Below are 18,326 nucleotides of genomic sequence, written 5' to 3' on the forward strand. Positions count from 1 at the left end.
TGGGTACAGGTCAATCCGGCCAGTTATGGTAAAATGACCATAATGTGAGCTACAAAACTCCAAATTGAGTGATTCAAAAAAAGAAATGTAATTAGACACAATAAGGAACGACTTTCATGAAGAAAATTTTACCAAATTTCCGCTGTAACAATAACCAATGGAACAGTAAACTTAGGGTATGAAATCTAAAAATTTTGAATAACATAAAATAAGCTTTGAAATGGTATTGGAAATCAATACCAACAAAAATAAAATGCAAAATGTGGTATCTTGGTGAACATAGGTTTAATAAATTTATTATGTATCAAAAAGTCAACAATTTGAGTGAATAGTAATGTGAATAGTAATACAAAGATACAAAGTGTAAGAACTAAATTGGTAGACGAAATTAAGGTATGAAATTTGGAATCCATGAAATGTTCATGGATTACTTGGAATAGAAATAGTAATTTACCTAAATGACTTAATGAACATTTAAGTTATGTGAATATATAATAAAGATTTGTATTCCCATTACTAGTAGGTCTAATAAAACATGAGTGATACAACTTGAATATGAAATGAAATTAACCTAGATGGATTGTTGAGACTTATACTCCCAAAACCAATGGAGTTCATAATATATTAGCAATACAACTTGAAGTATGGAATGTACTTTACATGAACAGATTTTTGAATGAATAAATGTGATAAAAGTGTCATTTGGGATTTAGGTTCCCATCAAGAGAGAAAGGAAAGATGTTTTGAATGTGAATTTTGATCAATATGAATGATGTAAGGAATGTATGAATATTATGATGAATGTATAAATTATGGAATTTGTCATGAAATAATGAAGTCATAAAACACAATATATTAATATTTAATGATATTATGTACCCTTGTATTGCCTAGACATGTGTGTCAGATTGGATAGATTAGCATGCCAATAGGGTATTGTTTAGCAATACTGCGAAAGGCTTTATGCCTGTATTCATGGCTTTATGCCGGTATTCATGGCGTTATGCCAACATTCATGGCTTTTATGCCCGATTATATGTTATCATGGCTTTTTTAGCCATACTAACTACATACGTGGTTGACGTATTGCGTCCCATGGTATGACGGCCCGAGGCACCGCGGTGTCCAGTGCCAACGACCCGTTATCCAGTTTAGTCAGCCTGTCATAGGTTACCTGGGCAGAGAAAAAAAATTATTGAAATAAGTTAAGAATATTAGCAATTAAAAATATTAGAAATTAAATAAAATAAATGAGTAAGATGACCTAAAATAAATTAGAATAGTTATTTATTAGAAAGAATCGAAATGAACTGGATCGATATTAAAATTTACTTATTATGAGATAATCTAAGACAACCTAGCAAGTATTGAGAAATTGCTAAAAGAGATCCTAGAGAGCAACAGAAATGACGAAAAATATACTGTATGGCAAATTTCATATGAACCCAGTAAAATTCTTGAGTATAGAAAATATGCTCCAATTATTTTTATTTGTATACATTATTTCTTGTTATATTATTGCATCACTAAGCAGCAATGCTTAGCGCGATGGATTTGTTTCCTCGTGCAGTTACTGAAGTTAAAGCCCAGTGAATACTAAACAGAGATTTTGGAGTTTGATCTGCAGAGTATTCAAGGTTGTCACCTCCTCAGCAATGCATGTAGATAGGGCCTATATAGATCATATTATGTATTTTGTACATTATAATTAGTTATTATTTGTAATGTAAACTATGAATTGTATGTTTAAATATAGATTATGGAACTATAATTAATTTATAGATCATGCAAATTACGAAATTATGTAATTATTTTGTAAATTATGTAAATTAAGGAAATTTAAAAATTTTGCTTATGTAATTTGAGAATGTTTACATATGAATTGAGTATGAATAGATTTGTACAAATGAGTATGTGAATTACAAGAATTAAATGTGAGATGAATATGATGAGTATGAATGATATTTTTATTGTAAAATATTATTGAAATTTTCAAGCAGGTGAATAGTGAAATACGTCAACTGATAATAAAATAGGGGAAACTCCGCTAGTTTCTCTGTAGAAAAATAATTGATATTAAAATATAACGAGATCAAATTATTAAAAGAATAAAGTAAGATAAGATAGGGTGCTCCGGCACCGAATGTAGCACGCATCGCTCGGCTACACTGTAGTCGGGTGAGGGGTGTCACAAAACTTACCCGTGGATGAGTTGTCGTCGGTCCTTAAGGAAACAGATCTGCAGTCCATTAGTCAAGAATACAACCTTTGGACTGACTCCTTCGAGCTCATCAGATGTCATGGCGATCTCCGAGCTGATCATTTCTTTGAAGAAAATGACATGATCATGGTATATGAAGAACAATTGAAGGCCGGGCTTCGGTTCCCCCTGGACGAATTCTTTAGAGCCGTTTTGAAGTTCCACCATGTATGTGTAGCCCAAGTGCACCCAAACTCTTAGCAAATTTTGGTGGCTTTCAGAGGCTTATGCCGAGCTAAAAAGCTCGAGCCTACAGCAAAGGTTTTCGCTGAGTTGCATAGGCTCACTCGATGAAAGGACGATGAGTATTGGTTTTTCCAAGCTAAGTCGCACTGCGAGCTTTTTATCGTTCTCCCTTCTTCGTTGAAGAATTGGAAGAACCGGTTCTTCTTATTGAGGAGTAAGAACCCGAATGGCTTCGAGGGTATCCCACGCAGTTGGCAGTATCTGGTCCCTTCAGTTCCAAAGAAGATCGCCCTAAATAGAGACAAGGACATCATGGTAAAGGAATTGAAGGATCAGACGGCTACTCACAAGTATTCATGTCTAGATGCAGTTATGGCTGAACTGAAGTGGTGGCTGATGCAGATGATCGTCCATGAGGATTATGAGCTGCAGCTCTCTGGCCTCGGACCCAGGATCGGTATAACCTAAATCTTTAGCCTCTTGACTTTGGTGATCTCACTAACTTGTTTTCCGTGCAAGTATGGCTAGAGGTAAGGGCACGAAGGAGAGCCGTAAATGAAAAAAGGAGGTCATCCAGAAAGTACGAGAAATGAAGATTGCTGCTATATCTCAGACGCTAGGGTGAGACTCGGTAGAAGTGTCGGGCTCTTCGTCCTGACCTTCGGGACGGCCGACCCCAGAGATAGAGATCGCTCCTTCCCCTCCTCGATAGGATGAACCGCCACCTCCGTCGATTTCTTCAAGTGCAGAGAGAGGGTCTTCCCAACCTGCTGTGAGGACCCTCTCTCGTGGTGCCCAGGTCCTCATGCAATCGCTAGAGAAGAATCGCTCAGTTCGGGGGAATCCTAGACTGGCCAAGGTTTTAGGTGCCACCATCTGCTTCCAGGACGACTGGAATAGGCTGACTCTGGATAGCATTGACGACCTCCTGGCTCAGACGATGAGCTTAAGTGTAGAGGGCCTTGTGAATCAACATATAATCAGAGAGAAGGCTTATCTCTTAAGACAAGAAATTCTGAAGGCGGTCCAGGACGCTGCTTCTACCAAAACCCAACTTTCGTCTGCCCAGGACTACATAGTCGAGATTGAGGGTCGGATGAAATCTTATGAAGATAGGATAGCCGAACTGGGGCGGGAACTCGAAGAAGCTCGGGCCTACTGAACTGCCGATGTCACTCGCCTTACCGAGGAGATCAGAGTGAAAGAAGAAGAGGCCATAACGAGGGAAGCTGGTGCTTATGTGAATGCTCATGGCGATTTTCTGGCCGAGCTTGTAAGGCGCTATCCTGAGGAAGACTTCTCCTGGATGGTGGATCTTGTCCCTAGAGGTGAAGATGAGAGCGAGGAGGAGCCTGAGAGAGAGAGAGAGAATGATAGAACTGATAATGTACCCGGAGAGCAGGTTGGAGGAGACCCTCCCACCGAATGACTTGTACATTTTTTATTTTGAAATGAATTGGGGTCTTTTATGTTCAATTTCTTGATAAGATCGGAAAGAGTCCAAACCAAATTGTCTGAGTACTTAATTGAATTAAACCTGAGAACGACTATTAATCGAAAGATATCAAATTATTCCAAGAGATCGGAACGATATTACACGCAAACGTGAGATCGGACTGAGTCATGACCAAATACCGAATGGAACTTTAGAATATTAGAATTGCAAAGATTTGATACTGACTTGAACTTTTAAGGTCGGGACCATTATTAGACCGGATAAAAACCTTAACTTCATTTTGAGGAATATCTAGGGAATTCAAGCGAGAAACCCGATCACAACATTGGTCGAATGAAATTCTGTGATATTTGTACACAGAGAGATCGAAGAATTATAGTAGGCAGGATTGGATGGTCCGGAGACCCAATGTTGACTCGAACTCATCTGATAAAGACCAAGAGATCGGAAAACAATCTAACTTGAGCGTGATATCGATTTGTTCCAGGGACGAGCAATCGGTAAGTCCGGAAAAGCTATCTGTGATTGGGGATATCGGTTGAGAGCGGATAATAAAGTTTCAATTTTAAAAGGTACTTACCTTCGAAGGTCGGCCAAAATATGGTGTCTACAATATGTATATAAAAAAAGTTTAACAAAAGTTGAATTATAAAAGTCTAAAAAATATTAAAACAAATAAAAACTACCCAAATCGAACTCAATTTAATTAATATAAAAATTGAACATGTGATTTTCTAATTTAATTTATTGATTTCGATTTAAATACTATTAAAATGTACTTTTTTTCATTTGGCTTGATAAAATGCATTGAATCTATCCAAACCGATCCATGTGCACCCCTAAATGAAATTAAGCCTTTTAGATCCCTTCATTACGGACCTACACATTTTGTCGTGCATCTTCCTTTTCTTGTTGTCAATAATATGGCAAATATCATATTCATACATTTGAGACACCATGACTTTAATGACCTTAAATTTATCTATATTTTAATGCATGTCACAATCAAAAGTTAGGTCGTTATATGAATAAAAGTTTAACGGGTCCGGCTATGAATAATATATCAAGATATACTAAAATTTAAAATAATAATTATTAAAACTAGTCATACATTTTAAATTTTCCTCCCCTAAATAATCCCAAATGATAATTGATGAGTGAGGTCATTGTTTGAACAAAACTTAGATAATCAATGAGGTCACCCGCATGGGAAATGACTGTGATTTCAAAACTTAGATAATTATTTTATCAAATGCTTGCTTGTAAATTTTGTGTACGCCATTGTGAATTAGGATTAACTAGTTTCAAAATTAGATTGATTACTAATTAATGGGATAATTTTCTTTTCATATATAAATCTGTTAATAATTTTATTAATTTTATAGATGAAATTTAATATAATTTATATAAAATTAATTAAATATCAAAAGAAATATGGTAGATATCCATCCAAAATTGGTAACAATTTTCTGGCTATTTATACCAAGTAGCTAAGCAGAAAATTTCGAGCTAGCCTATAGCAACTTGCATAATCTCCTTCCATTGCAATGACAAGAAACAGTATGGGCGAGAGGTACTTGATTGCTTATTCTCTTGATCCGTTTGCTTAATTAATTATGGTTTGTGTATATTATTTACAGCTAACTATTTTAGTTTCACGAGTGAATTCAGGGCAACGACTACTCAACCACTGAATGATGAAGACTGGATGGAGAAAAAACTAGAAGAACTTGAAAAATTTAAAGAGGTTCAATTAAGCGCACTGGATGATCTTGTTAGCGTGAACTCCCTTTTCACAATAGCCATCTTTTTGGGCTTGTCCTTCGCATCTCCCACCCAACAGAGCCTTGATAATCGACCCCAATGTGCACCAGACGTCAAGATGGAAAAGAGGCTCGTCGTGTATGAAGTTGTATCGTTCGCTTGCTTCCTCCTTTCGAGTCTGGTGGCCAAATCACTCAAGGTTTTTATCAGTTTCCATAGGAACAAAAATGATCTGGACATTTCTAATACTCATCAATATCAAGTAATAAAGCCAAGTAGAGGTTTCATGATCCTGTTATCGGTGTTGGCATCGACAGTTGGGGTGGTGTTTTTGACGCTTTCAATGGTTGACGTTGTTCAGATAAAGATAGGGAAGATGTCGTGTGGGATTCATGAGACTCAAGCTGCTGTAATATCACTGTCTACCATTGTGACTCTGGCTCTCTTCATTTATTTGCCTTCTACTGTGATAACCATTTCCCGTTGTATGTATAAGTCTTCGCGCACTGGACATCGTTAAAGGACTCTCTCATACTAAGAAATTCTAGCAGTAGCCGGGGTGTCTTTATATTGAACAAGAAATAAGAATGTTGTGTTCTGGTGGCATTTCTTAACTCTTCACTGCCAATGAAAGTGCTGTTCTGTATAAAATAATAATAATAATAATAATAATAATAATAATAATAATAATAATAATAATAATAATACAACTCAACTCAACTCACTAAGCCTTTATCCCAAAAATTTGGGGTCGGCTGTACGGATTCGCTTTCTCTACTCTAAACGATTTTGGGTTAAATCTTCAGAAATATGTAATGCTTCTAGGTCATTTTGTACTACTCTCCTCCAAGTCAATTTAGGTCTACCCATTTTTTTCTTTCTATCCTCTAACCTAATGTGCTCTACTTGTCTAACTGGAGCCTCCATATGTCTACGCTTCACATGACTAAACCACCTCAATCTCCCTTCTCTCAACTTATCTTCAATTGGCACCACTCCTACCTTTTCTCTAATACTCTCATTACGGACTTTATCTAGTCTAGTATGGCTACTCATCCACCTTAACATTCTCATCTTTACAACTCTTATCTTAGACGCATACGACTCTTTCAGCGCCCAACACTCACTACCATATAACATAGCCGGTCGTATGGCTATACGGTAAAATTTTTCTTTCAACTTATTGAGAATCTTACGATCACATAAAACTCCCATGGCACGTCTCTACTTTAACCATCCGGCTGTAATCCTATGACTAACATCCTTCTCACATCCCCCATCTACTTGAAGGACTAAGCCTAGATATTTAAAGTGATTACTTTGGGACAGTACCACTCCATTCAAACTAACTCATTCCCTATCACCAGTTTGACCTTCTCTAAACTTGCAATGCATGTATTCTGTCTTCGTTCTACTTAACTTAAAACCCTTTGACTCTAGAGTACTTCTCCAAAGCTCTAGTTTTCTATTGACTCCTTCTCGTGTCTTATCTATCAGAAGAATATCATCCGCAAACATCATGCACCAAGGAATACTCTCTTGTATATATTTCGTCAATTCATCTAAAACTAATGTAAAAAGGTAAGGGTTTATGGCTAATCCTTGATGTAATCCAATTGAGATCGGAAAATTTCTTGTGTCCCCTCCCACTGTGCGCACAATAGTAGTTGCTCCTTCATACATATCTTTCAACACTTGTATGTACCTAATAGATACCCTCTTTTGTTCTAACACATTCCATAAGACATCTCTTGGAATACTATCATAAGCCTTCTCCAAATCAATAAAAACCATGTGTAGATCTTTCTTCACATCTCTATATTTCTCCATCAAGCTTCTAATGAGAAAGATCGCTTCCATAGTTGAACGACCGGGCATGAAACCAAATTGATTGAGAGAGATAGAAGTATTATGATGTAGTCGATGCTTCACAACTCTCTCCCACAACTTCATAGTATGGCTCATGAGTTTAATCCCCCTATAGTTTGAGCAACTTTGGATGTCTCCCTTATTTTTAAAAATAGGTACTAAAATATTCCTTCTCCATTCATCAGGCATTTTCTTTGAGTTTAGAATCTTATTAAATAATTTAGTTAACCATGCCACTCCCATATCTCCCAAACACTTCCACACTTCAATTGGTATTTCATCGGGTCCACAGGCTTTACCCACTTTCATTCTCTTAAGTGCTTCCTTTACTTCTAAAGATCTAATCCTTCTAGTATAATTCACATTCTTTTCTATTATTCTATAGTCTATACTCACGCTATTACCATTTTGACTATTATTAAAGAGATCATTAAAATAATTTCTCCATCTTTCTTTAATGTCCTCATCTTTCACCAACATTTTTCCTTCTTTATCCTTAATGCACCTAACTTGATTGAGATCTTGACATTTCCTTTCTCTCCTCCTTGCTAATCTATAAATATCTTTCTCCCCTTCTTTAGTTCCAAATTTCTCATATAACTTTTCAAAAGCCCGTGCTCTTGCTTGATTAACTGCCTTTTTTGCCTCTTTCTTTGCTATCTTGTACTGTTCATATGCCTTATTATTATCACATTTAGGTAATTTCTTATACCATTCCCTTTTTCTCTTTACTGCCTTTTGTACTTCCTCATTACACCACCATTTCTCTTTTGAGGGTGGTCCATGTCCTTTAGACTCTCCAAGTACTTTTCTAGCTACTTCTCTAATCTTTGATGCCATTTGTATCCACATATCATTGGCCTCCATATCCAGCTTTCGTACTTCGGACTCGAAAAGCTCATTTTTGAACTTCACTTGCTTTACTCCTTTGAACTCCCACCACTTTGTTCGAGCTACACTATTTCTTCTGACCTTACTTGAATTGTTGCTAAACTTGACATCCAAAACCACCAATTGATGTTGAATTGTTAAAGCCTCTCCTGAAATGACCTTGCAATCCTTGCATAGAGCTCTATTTGTCTTCCTGGTTAAGAGGAAGTCGATTTGGCTTCTATGTTGCCCACTTTTGAAAGTCACTAAATGTGACTGTCTTTTTATAAAGTAGGTATTTGCTAGTATTAGGTCGTATGCCATAGCAAAATCCAGGATGCTTTTTCCCTCCTCATTTCGACTGCCAAAATCAAAACCTCCATAAACATTCTCATAACCTTGTCTATCACTTCCTACATATCCATTCAAATCTCCACCAATGAAAACATTCTCTTCATTCGGTATGCTTTGCATTAAATCATCCATATCTTTCCAAAACCTTTGTTTACTCTCACTGTCTAGTCCTATTTGTGGGGCATAAGCACTAACTATATTTATTGTTTCTCCTTTTAGTACTAGCTTTACTAGTATAATTCTATCTCATACTCTTTTCACAGCTATTACTGCGTTTTTCAATGTCCTGTCTATGATTATGCCCACTCTGTTCTTGTTTCTCTCCTTCCCAGAAACCACGCTTTGTACTCGAATTACCCACTTCCTTACTTTTCTCTCCTACCCATTTAGTCTCCTGAATGCAAGCAATATTCACTCTTCTCCTTTCCAAGGTATCCACAAGCTCCATTAATTTTCCTATAAGTGATCCAACATTCCAAGTACCAACCCTGATCCTCCTCCTATCCTGCTCCTTCCTAATTGGTCTCCTTTTATGATATCTTCTATTGTTTTCTATGTCTATCTTGTGTTCTGTTCCACTATCTGTTCTACTATCTGTCCTATGGACTAACTTCTTTACCCACACCCGTCCATGATGTGGGAACCCTTGCTCACTTAACATCACACCTAGGCACCGGCATGGCGCGTCGTAAGTAGAGGAAGCCTCAACATTTATATCATTTGAATCCATATCATAAGGTGTGACAAAATTTTTACACTGGTTGTTACCTACCGCAACCCTCCTTCTTTATCTGGGCTTGGGACCGGCTAAACGCAAACTACTTAGGCGGAGTTTAATAATAATAATAATAATAATAATAATAATAATAATAAAAGTGCTATGAGTTTGAGTTTTGTTCCCCCCTCTAGAAAGCAGACTTATTGTGTTCATAATTTTTAACTCCTTGTTCATAGATGCCAATCAAACACAAGCTGGTGATAGAAATGGAAGTTGGGTTCTCAATATCGGATATGAGATTTATACACGTATTTAATCAATAATTAATATATTATTTAAAATTATGATAATTTCTATTTAAATATAATAAATTTTATTTAAAAATCATATAATTTATTTTTTATTAAATGCTTATATAAATTAATATACTAAAATGGAAACATGATCAATAAGAATTTTCTATAATATGCCTTTCAAAAAAAAAGAATTTTTTATGATATGATTTGCCTTAGAAAAAAGTGAAAAAATAATATTAATTAACAAAAACAATAATGCAACATAGGTGATACGTGGGGTATTGGATGAATGACACGGGCAAAGATCAGTACTATAGGTGGACTATTACTAGCCATTTATTAGTAAGGATTAATACACTTATAAGCTAGCGGTATTTCTTAGTAAGAAAAATTATACAATAAAATTAATATGTATATAACAATTATAATGAAATCATTGTATGTATGTTAATTCCACCAAACAAAAATTCCTACAAATGCTCCTCTTAATAGACGTTTTCTTGATCTTCCGGATGCTGTATAGCTTATGGAGATAAAGAATCCTTAAAGCATATGTCCTTTTCATGCCCAAGAGCCGTGCAAGTGTGGTGGAATTCCCCTCAGATTGCGATCATCCAATCTTAGTAGCAATTCTATGATTGACTGCTAGCAGCAAATTTGCTCAGGCATTGGTTCTTGTCCTCAGAAAGATGAGCTTATTCAGTTGATTGTCTATCTTCTGTGGCAAATTTGAACAAAAGAGAAATAGAGGAGTGTTTAATGGAGACCCACTCCCTTTTCCAACAAGTTGTGAATGAAGGTCAAGTTCACTTAGAAGATGGGGGATTCTCTTGTGGTCATAAGTAGCATCAATGGTACTTCAATCCCTCAAACCATCAATGGTATTGTGAATGACATTCTGCTCTTAGCTAGGGACCTTCAATCAATCTCCTTTCATTTATTAGGAGATCTGGAAACGTAACTGCTCACTCCCCAGCTAAAAATTCTGTTGTTGATGATTTTTTTTATGTAACCCAAAGGCTCAAGTAGCCATTGTATTATCTCTTTGGCCATTTTAGGCTCTTCAATGAAGTTCTACTTGGAAAAAAAAAAATACACCAAATATGTAGGATTCGCTATATGTAGGCTTTTCCCCTAGCAAACATTCAACCCATGTAACATTGGGCCAAAAGCTCATGAGAAATATGAAAAAAAAAAAAAAAAGCCTCAATTTTGTCATGAATTTTTTATTATATTTAAATAAAATTATTTTTAAGTTTTTTTATTTAATTAATAATTTTCTGTTCAAGTACAAATAGATCTAATTTTTGACAAAAAAAATTAAATTATATTCATAATGTTTAATAAAATATATTATTTTGTTATTTAAAATAGAAAAATTATGATTTTAATATATATGTATGAAATGTTATTTAAAAAATTGAGACATATATTTAAAGACACGAAAATTTAAATTATAGTGTGAAATTTTTACAATAATGTAAAGTTTTTTTTAACACGAATGTCAAATATTATTATTATTATTATTATTATTATTATTATTATTATTATTATTATTATTATTATTATTATTATTATTATTATTATAAACATGTTTCGAATAAGTGCTAGGAGAAAACAATTGAAACTCGAAAGAGATGGTGAGCTCAGGTGTAGGTAAATGAATTAATAAGGAGCATGAAAACCTTAATGGTATATTGAAATACTAACATTTAAAATAAAGTAATTTGATTTTAATTTTAGTATAAATTATTAATAAATTGTAGATTTTAAATAACACTATTTTATTTATTAAATTTTTTTTTAGAATTAATTTGAAATAATATCATTTTATAAATTAATTTATATTTATAATCAAATAATATCCTATAAAAAAATTCTTTATATTTATAAGCCAAATATATATTCTTCACTTTGATCAATTGAATAAAATATATGTTTTTATTAAATTAAATATTTAAATATTTATTGTTTATATTATGGAGACAACGCATGAGTAAATAAAATATTAAATATATTTACTATTTAGTAGAGAGGGTTGGGTATTGTTTAATTTTGTTAAATAAGAATTATTAAAAAATAATTTTATAAAATTAATTATTTTTTTTTACATTTATAATTTTAAATTTTAGTTTTAAAAAAAATAATTATTAATAATTATCAGATACAGTAATACAATATATTGTGCAGGACAATTCAAATTTTATCTTCGAAAAAAACATTATCGAGAGAATCTCGAAACTTCAAAAGAAATAAGTTTTTATAAACTATATAAAGAATATTTTAATGTTTTGAAAAAAAAAATAATTAATTAATTAATTAAAGTAAGCAGAAGACGTGAGTGGTTTGTATTGTCTTTATCTGAGAGTCACTATATGTGTTAATTAGAGCGGGACAGAGTGAGAGTGGTTTGTAAAGTGGAGGCCAGCCATTATTCATTAGTCAAGATCTTATCATAGATTTAAAAGGACACCTCACATATAGGGTTTGGCTATATGTAGACTTTTCCCCACTTTATCAATATTCCTGTAGTTTACGGACTATTGTCTGCATCGTGTGGTCTGGCTTTAAATATGTGGGTATTATATTTTAAAAAAAAAAATTTATTTATTAAAGTTTGATTTTTTTTAAAAGTATCATCGATAGAGCTAACCATTGAAAGAATTAATTTTCTACAATCCACGGATATAAATGATATCTTTTTATAATTAATATATATATATATATATATATATATATATATATATATATATATATATATATATATATATATATGGCACTGGTATATGTCCATACAAAATGGGCAACAAGTTTCTGGCTATATATACCAAGTAGCTCAGCAGAAAATTTCCGAGCTAGCCTATAGCAATCTGCGCAATCTCCTTCCGTTGCAATAACAAGAATCTGGTATGGAGAGGTACTTGACTAGTTATTATCTGTTTCCGTTTGATTAATTACGATTTGTGTATATTATATACAGCTAACTATATTAGTTTCACTAGTGAATTCAGGGGAACTACTAATCAACCGCTGATTGGACGCGACGACTCGTTGAAAAAACAAGAACTTGAAAATATTAAACAGGTTCGATTAAGCGCACTGGATGACCTTGTTAGCGTGAACTCCCTCTTCACAATAGCCATCTTCTTGGGCTTATCCTTTGCATCTCCCAACCAACAGAGCCTTGATAATCGACCCGAATGTTCACCAGGCGTCAAGATGGAAAAGAGGCTCGTTGTGTATGAAGTTGTATCATTCGCTTGCTTCCTCTTTTCTAGCCTGGTAGCCAAATCACTCAAGCTTTATCTTAGTGTCCATAGCACTGAAGATGATCTGAACATTTTAAATTATCATGTAATAAAGCCAAGAAGAGGTTTTATGAGCCTGTTATCGGTGTTGGCATCGGCAGTTGGGGTGGTGTTTTTGACGCTTTCAATGGTTGATGTTGTTCAGATAAAAATTGGGAAGATGTCGTGTGGGATTGGTGAGACTCAGGCAGCCGTAATATCACTGTGCACCATTGTGGCTCTCGCTCTCATCATTTATTTACCTTCAACTGTGATGACTATTATAAGCATAACGTTTGTTAGTAAGTAGATTGGACATTGTTCTATGTTTGTTTAAGGTCGAAATCCTAGCAGTAGCAGAGGGTTTCTTCACTCTTTATATTGAATAAGAAATAAGAATGTTGTGTTCTGTTATGTTGACATCTGTTTACTGTCAAAGAAAAGTGCTGCGTTGTATTAAAGTAATATTAAGTTTTGGGGTTAAAAAAAAGCACATTAAAAAAAAAATTAAATGCTGTTAAAAAAAAGAATTTTGCAAAAATTGTTTTGTTGTTTTAATAAATTTTTTCAGCTAATGTATCAAATTCAATTTTAATTAATTTTTAATATATATAAGTAAATAAAAATGTTGTGTGCTTATTTTTTTTTTTTCTAAAAATTTAACTTCTTGTACATATATGTCAATCAAACATAAGTCGGTGATAGAAAAAGAAATTGGATTCTCAATTACGAGAATTTTTGGTTTAAACTTAATTGGATATGAATTTAATATATAAAATATATGATGTAATTTATATATTTAATATATGAGTTTATATATTTATATTTTAAATTTATAATAAATTATATTTAAGTAAAAATTTATCCCCAATGGAGATCAAATTTCTCTATTAATCAAAATCACTAAATCAAATATGATTCAAGAGTTGCTTTTGTCTGTACTATGACGTATGAAGTAATTTAATAATGACAAATATCTTGTTTAAAATTATAATTGTAATATTTAAAAATATAATATATTCTATTTAAAATTATGATTTTATTATTTTTTATTAAATAAGTATATAAATTAAATTATAAATTTAAATATAAAAAAAATTTTTCATTATATAAATTAACTTTGAAAAAAAGTAAACAATTTCAACTAACAACTACAAAAATAACATGGTTGTCAAAACTAGATCGGACTGGCCAGTTTCGGCCTGATTCACTCATAAATCTTTATTTTCACAAACTCGCCTTATACTAAAATGAACTGACCACATAACTAGAGAATCCTACCGTGTCACTCACTAAAAATTATTTAATAAGGCACATCGATGGGATTATTAAATTATTTCTAAAAAATTTATTTACACATTAAAATTTACATAAATTTATTATAATTATTATTTATAAAATACATCAAAGTTTTAATTATAATAATACCTTATCTTTTATAATTTTTAAAACAATATTAATTTATAATATATTTAATATTATACATATTAAATCTTAATTTAAACTCAATTGAATCTTAAATCCTTAACTATCTGCATTCAGCCATTCACTTACCAACCAGGTTTGAAAACCTTGAAAAATACAACATAAGAAATTAAGAGCAAAGCTCACGACTCAAAGGATGGCAACAAATTCTAAATTATTTGTACTTGCCACAAATTCGATTATTACATAATTAACAATTGATATAAAAATATATTTTTATTAATAAGTTATATATTAAAATTTAATAATTCTATACCACATTTAAATTTTATTTAATTAAAATATAATATTCAAAATTTATAAATATTATTGTAGATTCATAAAATTCAAACATATCTCAATATGGCCATTATTTTTTAAATTTAAAATTTCAAACTTAATTATACATTATTTAAATTCATTTCAATAGAATTTAATCAAATTAAATATTTAAAAATATTTCATCCGTTCCATCTCTGTATTACTCAACTTGCAAGAGCCAACAAATAAAGAGAAAAAATAACATGGGTGATCTTCACAAATGGAAGCCCAAATTTCAGGCCCATTGCGAACAAATTGTGCCTCGAAACCAAATTTTCAAAGTGAGTATTCAACAAACCGATAGACAAGCGAAATGTAGCACATGGATAAAAAGTTTTTATATATTTTAATTTAGGCTAAAAGACAAAATAAAAATAAAAATAAAATTTTTTTATGTTAATTATCAATTTTAAATAAATTTTTTAATTTTATTAATTTAATTATACACTTTTTTTATTATTTTAAAATTTAATAATAAATTTAATTAAAAATAATTAAACTCATCAATCCATAAATTATATATATATATATATATATATATATATATATATATATATATCCAGTTTTAACTAATCTATTTAATTTTATTAATTAGTTCATTAATTTTAAAAAAAATTTTATTGATAAAAAATATAATAATTGAATAATATATCTAATATAAAATACTATCTTAATTCACATCTTTCTCATTATTTTATCTTAAATTTAAAGCTTAATAAATAAAAAAAAAATTCAAATATTTAAATATAAAATATTAAAAGGATGTAGTAAATAATATTTTTATATCATCTGTTTGAAAATAATTGGTAAAATCATAAAAAAAATATTAAAATGATTGACTAATATTAATAATTTTGGCAAATATTTGAATTATTTTTACCAATCCAATTATCTGATTAAGCTAATTGATAAAATTGAAATTAATGTGAAAGTTTGGGACTAAATTGATACAATTAAAAGATTTTGTTAAAATTGAAAAAATTTATAAAGGCATTAATTTTTTTCTTAATTATTTAGCCTTTAATTTATAAGATTAAAAGTTAATAAGTAAAATTTACTCAAAATCACAAAATCATTAAATTTTCTAGTGCAAGTAAAATAGTATAATTTATATATTTAACAATATCATGGATTCATTATATTAGTATTGTAGACCCTTATTTTGTGATGAGAATGTGCATTGAGGCCGTGGGAAACCAGATGATGAAAAATTGTATGACTGTAAGATATAATTGAAGACATGGAACTGAATTATTAATTTCGTGACATGATCTTAAAATAATAATAATAATAATAATAATAATAATAATAATAATAATAATAATAATAATATGCTTTTTGAGAAATTAATTTAATTTAAATAAAATTTTATTTTATTTAAATTTAATATGGGTAGTTCTTAAATAGACCTAATTGAGTTTAATTGAGCGCTATGGGCCTAAGAAAGCATAGTTAGGAATTTTAAATAAGACTTATTTAATTTATTTTTTTGAAAATTAAAATAAGAAAATATTTTTTTCTCTATTCCTATCTTACTATTGGTTGGAGCACCTCACCCATATCCCAGTCTCACCCAAATTTCTGTAATCCCACTTGTTTAAGTTATCTGAACCTTATCACACTAGGACTTCAAACCCTACCATACCTCTTCCTCACTCCCTATTGGTGCCTTCCCCTTTCCTTCTCTTCTCATTGGTTGAAACACCTCATCCATATTTCAGTCTCACCCAAATTCTGTAATCCTAGTTGTTTAAGTTATCTGAACTTTATCACGCTAGGACTCCAAACCCTATCACACCTCTCTCCCAAAACCCTATAAATACCCCACTGATAAAAAAAAGAAAAGAAGGAGGAGAAAAAAAAAAGGTGGAGGAGAAGAAAAAAAAAAAGAAAAAAAAAAAAGAGAGGAATAGCTAAAATTCTTTCAGCGATATTTCTTAAAGGTTAGTTCTTTTATTTTCTTTTCAAGATCTATGCCATGTAATGTTTAATCCGATGTTCCTTGTTTTTTAATTTATTTTATATGTTCATATAGATCATGTAATCATGTTTAATTTGAGGGGATGCACAACTCTGCACATATTTAGTTTTCTGTCTCTCGTATTTTTATTATTTTTCGTTATTTTCTGAATCTGTAAAAAATTCTTAAAAATTATATTCATATCCTACACGAAATTCTATTAATTTTAGGCTTAAGAATCACTAAAAAAGCTTTAATATTTTATAAGTTATGGCTGTTTGAAGTTAGGGTTCCTGTAAAATCTGATTTGCAGGATACCCGATTTGTGGAGCCTATATCTCCCTTGTTTCTTAATATTTTTGTGTAAATCTAGTGTCTAAAATTAATTTCAGAATCTTATGAATCTTTTCCAATTGGTTTTGCATTCATATCTATTGTAGTTAATGAGTTATGAATTTTACAAAAAAATAGTATGATTCTGTCACTTAAAAAAGTTACGATTTATGTAGACCATTCGGCTATGGTTTTATTTGATTTATAAATTTTATGATCTTGCATGATATGTAGGGTTTTATTTGATTTATAAATTTTATGATCTTGCATGATATGTAGGCTGTCTTCTGTAATTTTTTTTTATGATTTTTAGGCATGTCTAACTATTTTTAAGAAATCGGATTTCTTATTACCGTTAATCTGCCAGAATTTGAAAATTGTATATTTATGCATGTTCTTGTATTTTCTTGAGTTTTTAATTGGTATTTGATCTATGTTTCTGTGTTCTTTTAATTCAAGAAGTGTTATAAAGTGTTTGGATCATGTTAGAAGACTTAGACCATTAGGTAGTTATAACTAATTAGGAATCTTAACCCTTTAGGAGACTAGAGTTAGAATCCAATGTAAATTGTTATTAATATTTTCTTTATTTCTTTTATTTTCTTTAGTTTCTTTATTTTTTATTACAAACAAAATTGGTAAGTAGCCCTAAGGTAAGAACTAAAGAGGGCATTTGCATGGAGCTTATGCAGAGCTAAATGGGAGTAAGCCAGGGATATCATTGCCATACTAGAGGAGAAGACCTTTTTTTAAAGGTAGCTTGCCCCAATGGCAACTGCAATTACTAACAAGTAAGTAATCCTAAATTCCTAGAATAACCGTTAGCTTGAAATTGTAGTGATAATAGGATTTTTATTTGGTAAATTAAAATTAACTTTGTTTTTAATTTAACTGACGTTTGCATGTAATTAATTTAAATAAATGCTTTGTAAATTAAAATCAATATTGTTTGTAAATTAAACTAACATTGGCATGTAAAATAAATTTAATTTAATACTTGGTAATTGTAAAATAAATTTGCATGTTAGAAATCTTTATTAGGTTGTAATTGTTTGGGCCTTATGTGATATTAGAATAAATTACATATGTACATAATTAACTTAGTTCAATTATCCTTAGGGTAACTTGGTGAAAATTAATTAATTAGGTTAAATAGAAATGTATGGTTATTTGAAATTGAATCTGTTT

The 18,326-nt window shown here is 31.3% G+C and overlaps 2 protein-coding genes across 6 annotated transcripts; both read left to right on the forward strand.

The window, feature by feature from the left end:
• Nucleotides 1–5,381: 5,381 nt before the first annotated feature.
• On the forward strand, nucleotides 5,382–6,272 carry LOC110666212 (uncharacterized). Of its 2 annotated transcripts, none has more exons than XM_058150511.1 (2): nucleotides 5,382–5,475; nucleotides 5,556–6,272. In XM_058150511.1, exons 1-2 carry the CDS (start codon nucleotides 5,450–5,452, stop codon nucleotides 6,184–6,186), a joined length of 657 nt encoding a protein of 218 aa, XP_058006494.1. In that variant the 5' UTR covers nucleotides 5,382–5,449; the 3' UTR covers nucleotides 6,187–6,272. The 2 variants fall into 2 exon arrangements, with proteins under 2 accessions (XP_058006494.1, XP_058006495.1); XM_058150512.1 differs by having other exon boundaries at nucleotides 5,574–6,272.
• A 6,266-nt stretch (nucleotides 6,273–12,538) lies between these two features.
• LOC110666163 (uncharacterized) lies at nucleotides 12,539–13,478 on the forward strand. Of its 4 annotated transcripts, none has more exons than XR_002497112.2 (2): nucleotides 12,539–12,680; nucleotides 12,776–13,478. XR_002497112.2 is itself a non-coding variant. In XM_021826563.2 (2 exons), exons 1-2 carry the CDS (start codon nucleotides 12,683–12,685, stop codon nucleotides 13,368–13,370), a joined length of 603 nt encoding a protein of 200 aa, XP_021682255.2. In that variant the 5' UTR covers nucleotides 12,539–12,682; the 3' UTR covers nucleotides 13,371–13,478. The 4 variants fall into 4 exon arrangements, 3 of the variants coding, with proteins under 3 accessions (XP_021682255.2, XP_021682256.2, XP_021682254.2); XM_021826563.2 differs by having other exon boundaries at nucleotides 12,539–12,690; XM_021826564.2 differs by having other exon boundaries at nucleotides 12,547–12,690; nucleotides 12,785–13,478.
• Nucleotides 13,479–18,326: the final 4,848 nt, after the last annotated feature.

This window comes from Hevea brasiliensis, chromosome 7 (genome assembly GCF_030052815.1).
Source record: "Hevea brasiliensis isolate MT/VB/25A 57/8 chromosome 7, ASM3005281v1, whole genome shotgun sequence".
Classification (NCBI taxonomy): Eukaryota; Viridiplantae; Streptophyta; class Magnoliopsida; order Malpighiales; family Euphorbiaceae; genus Hevea; species Hevea brasiliensis.

Excerpts from the sequence above, each read along its gene's own strand:
- LOC110666212 (XM_058150511.1), top strand. The coding sequence starts at position 5,450 with ATGACAAGAAACAGTATGGGCGAGAG. Across the intron at positions 5,476-5,555 it reads AGAAACAGTATGGGCGAGAG|TTTCACGAGTGAATTCAGGG; the intron begins GTACTTGATTGC and ends TAACTATTTTAG.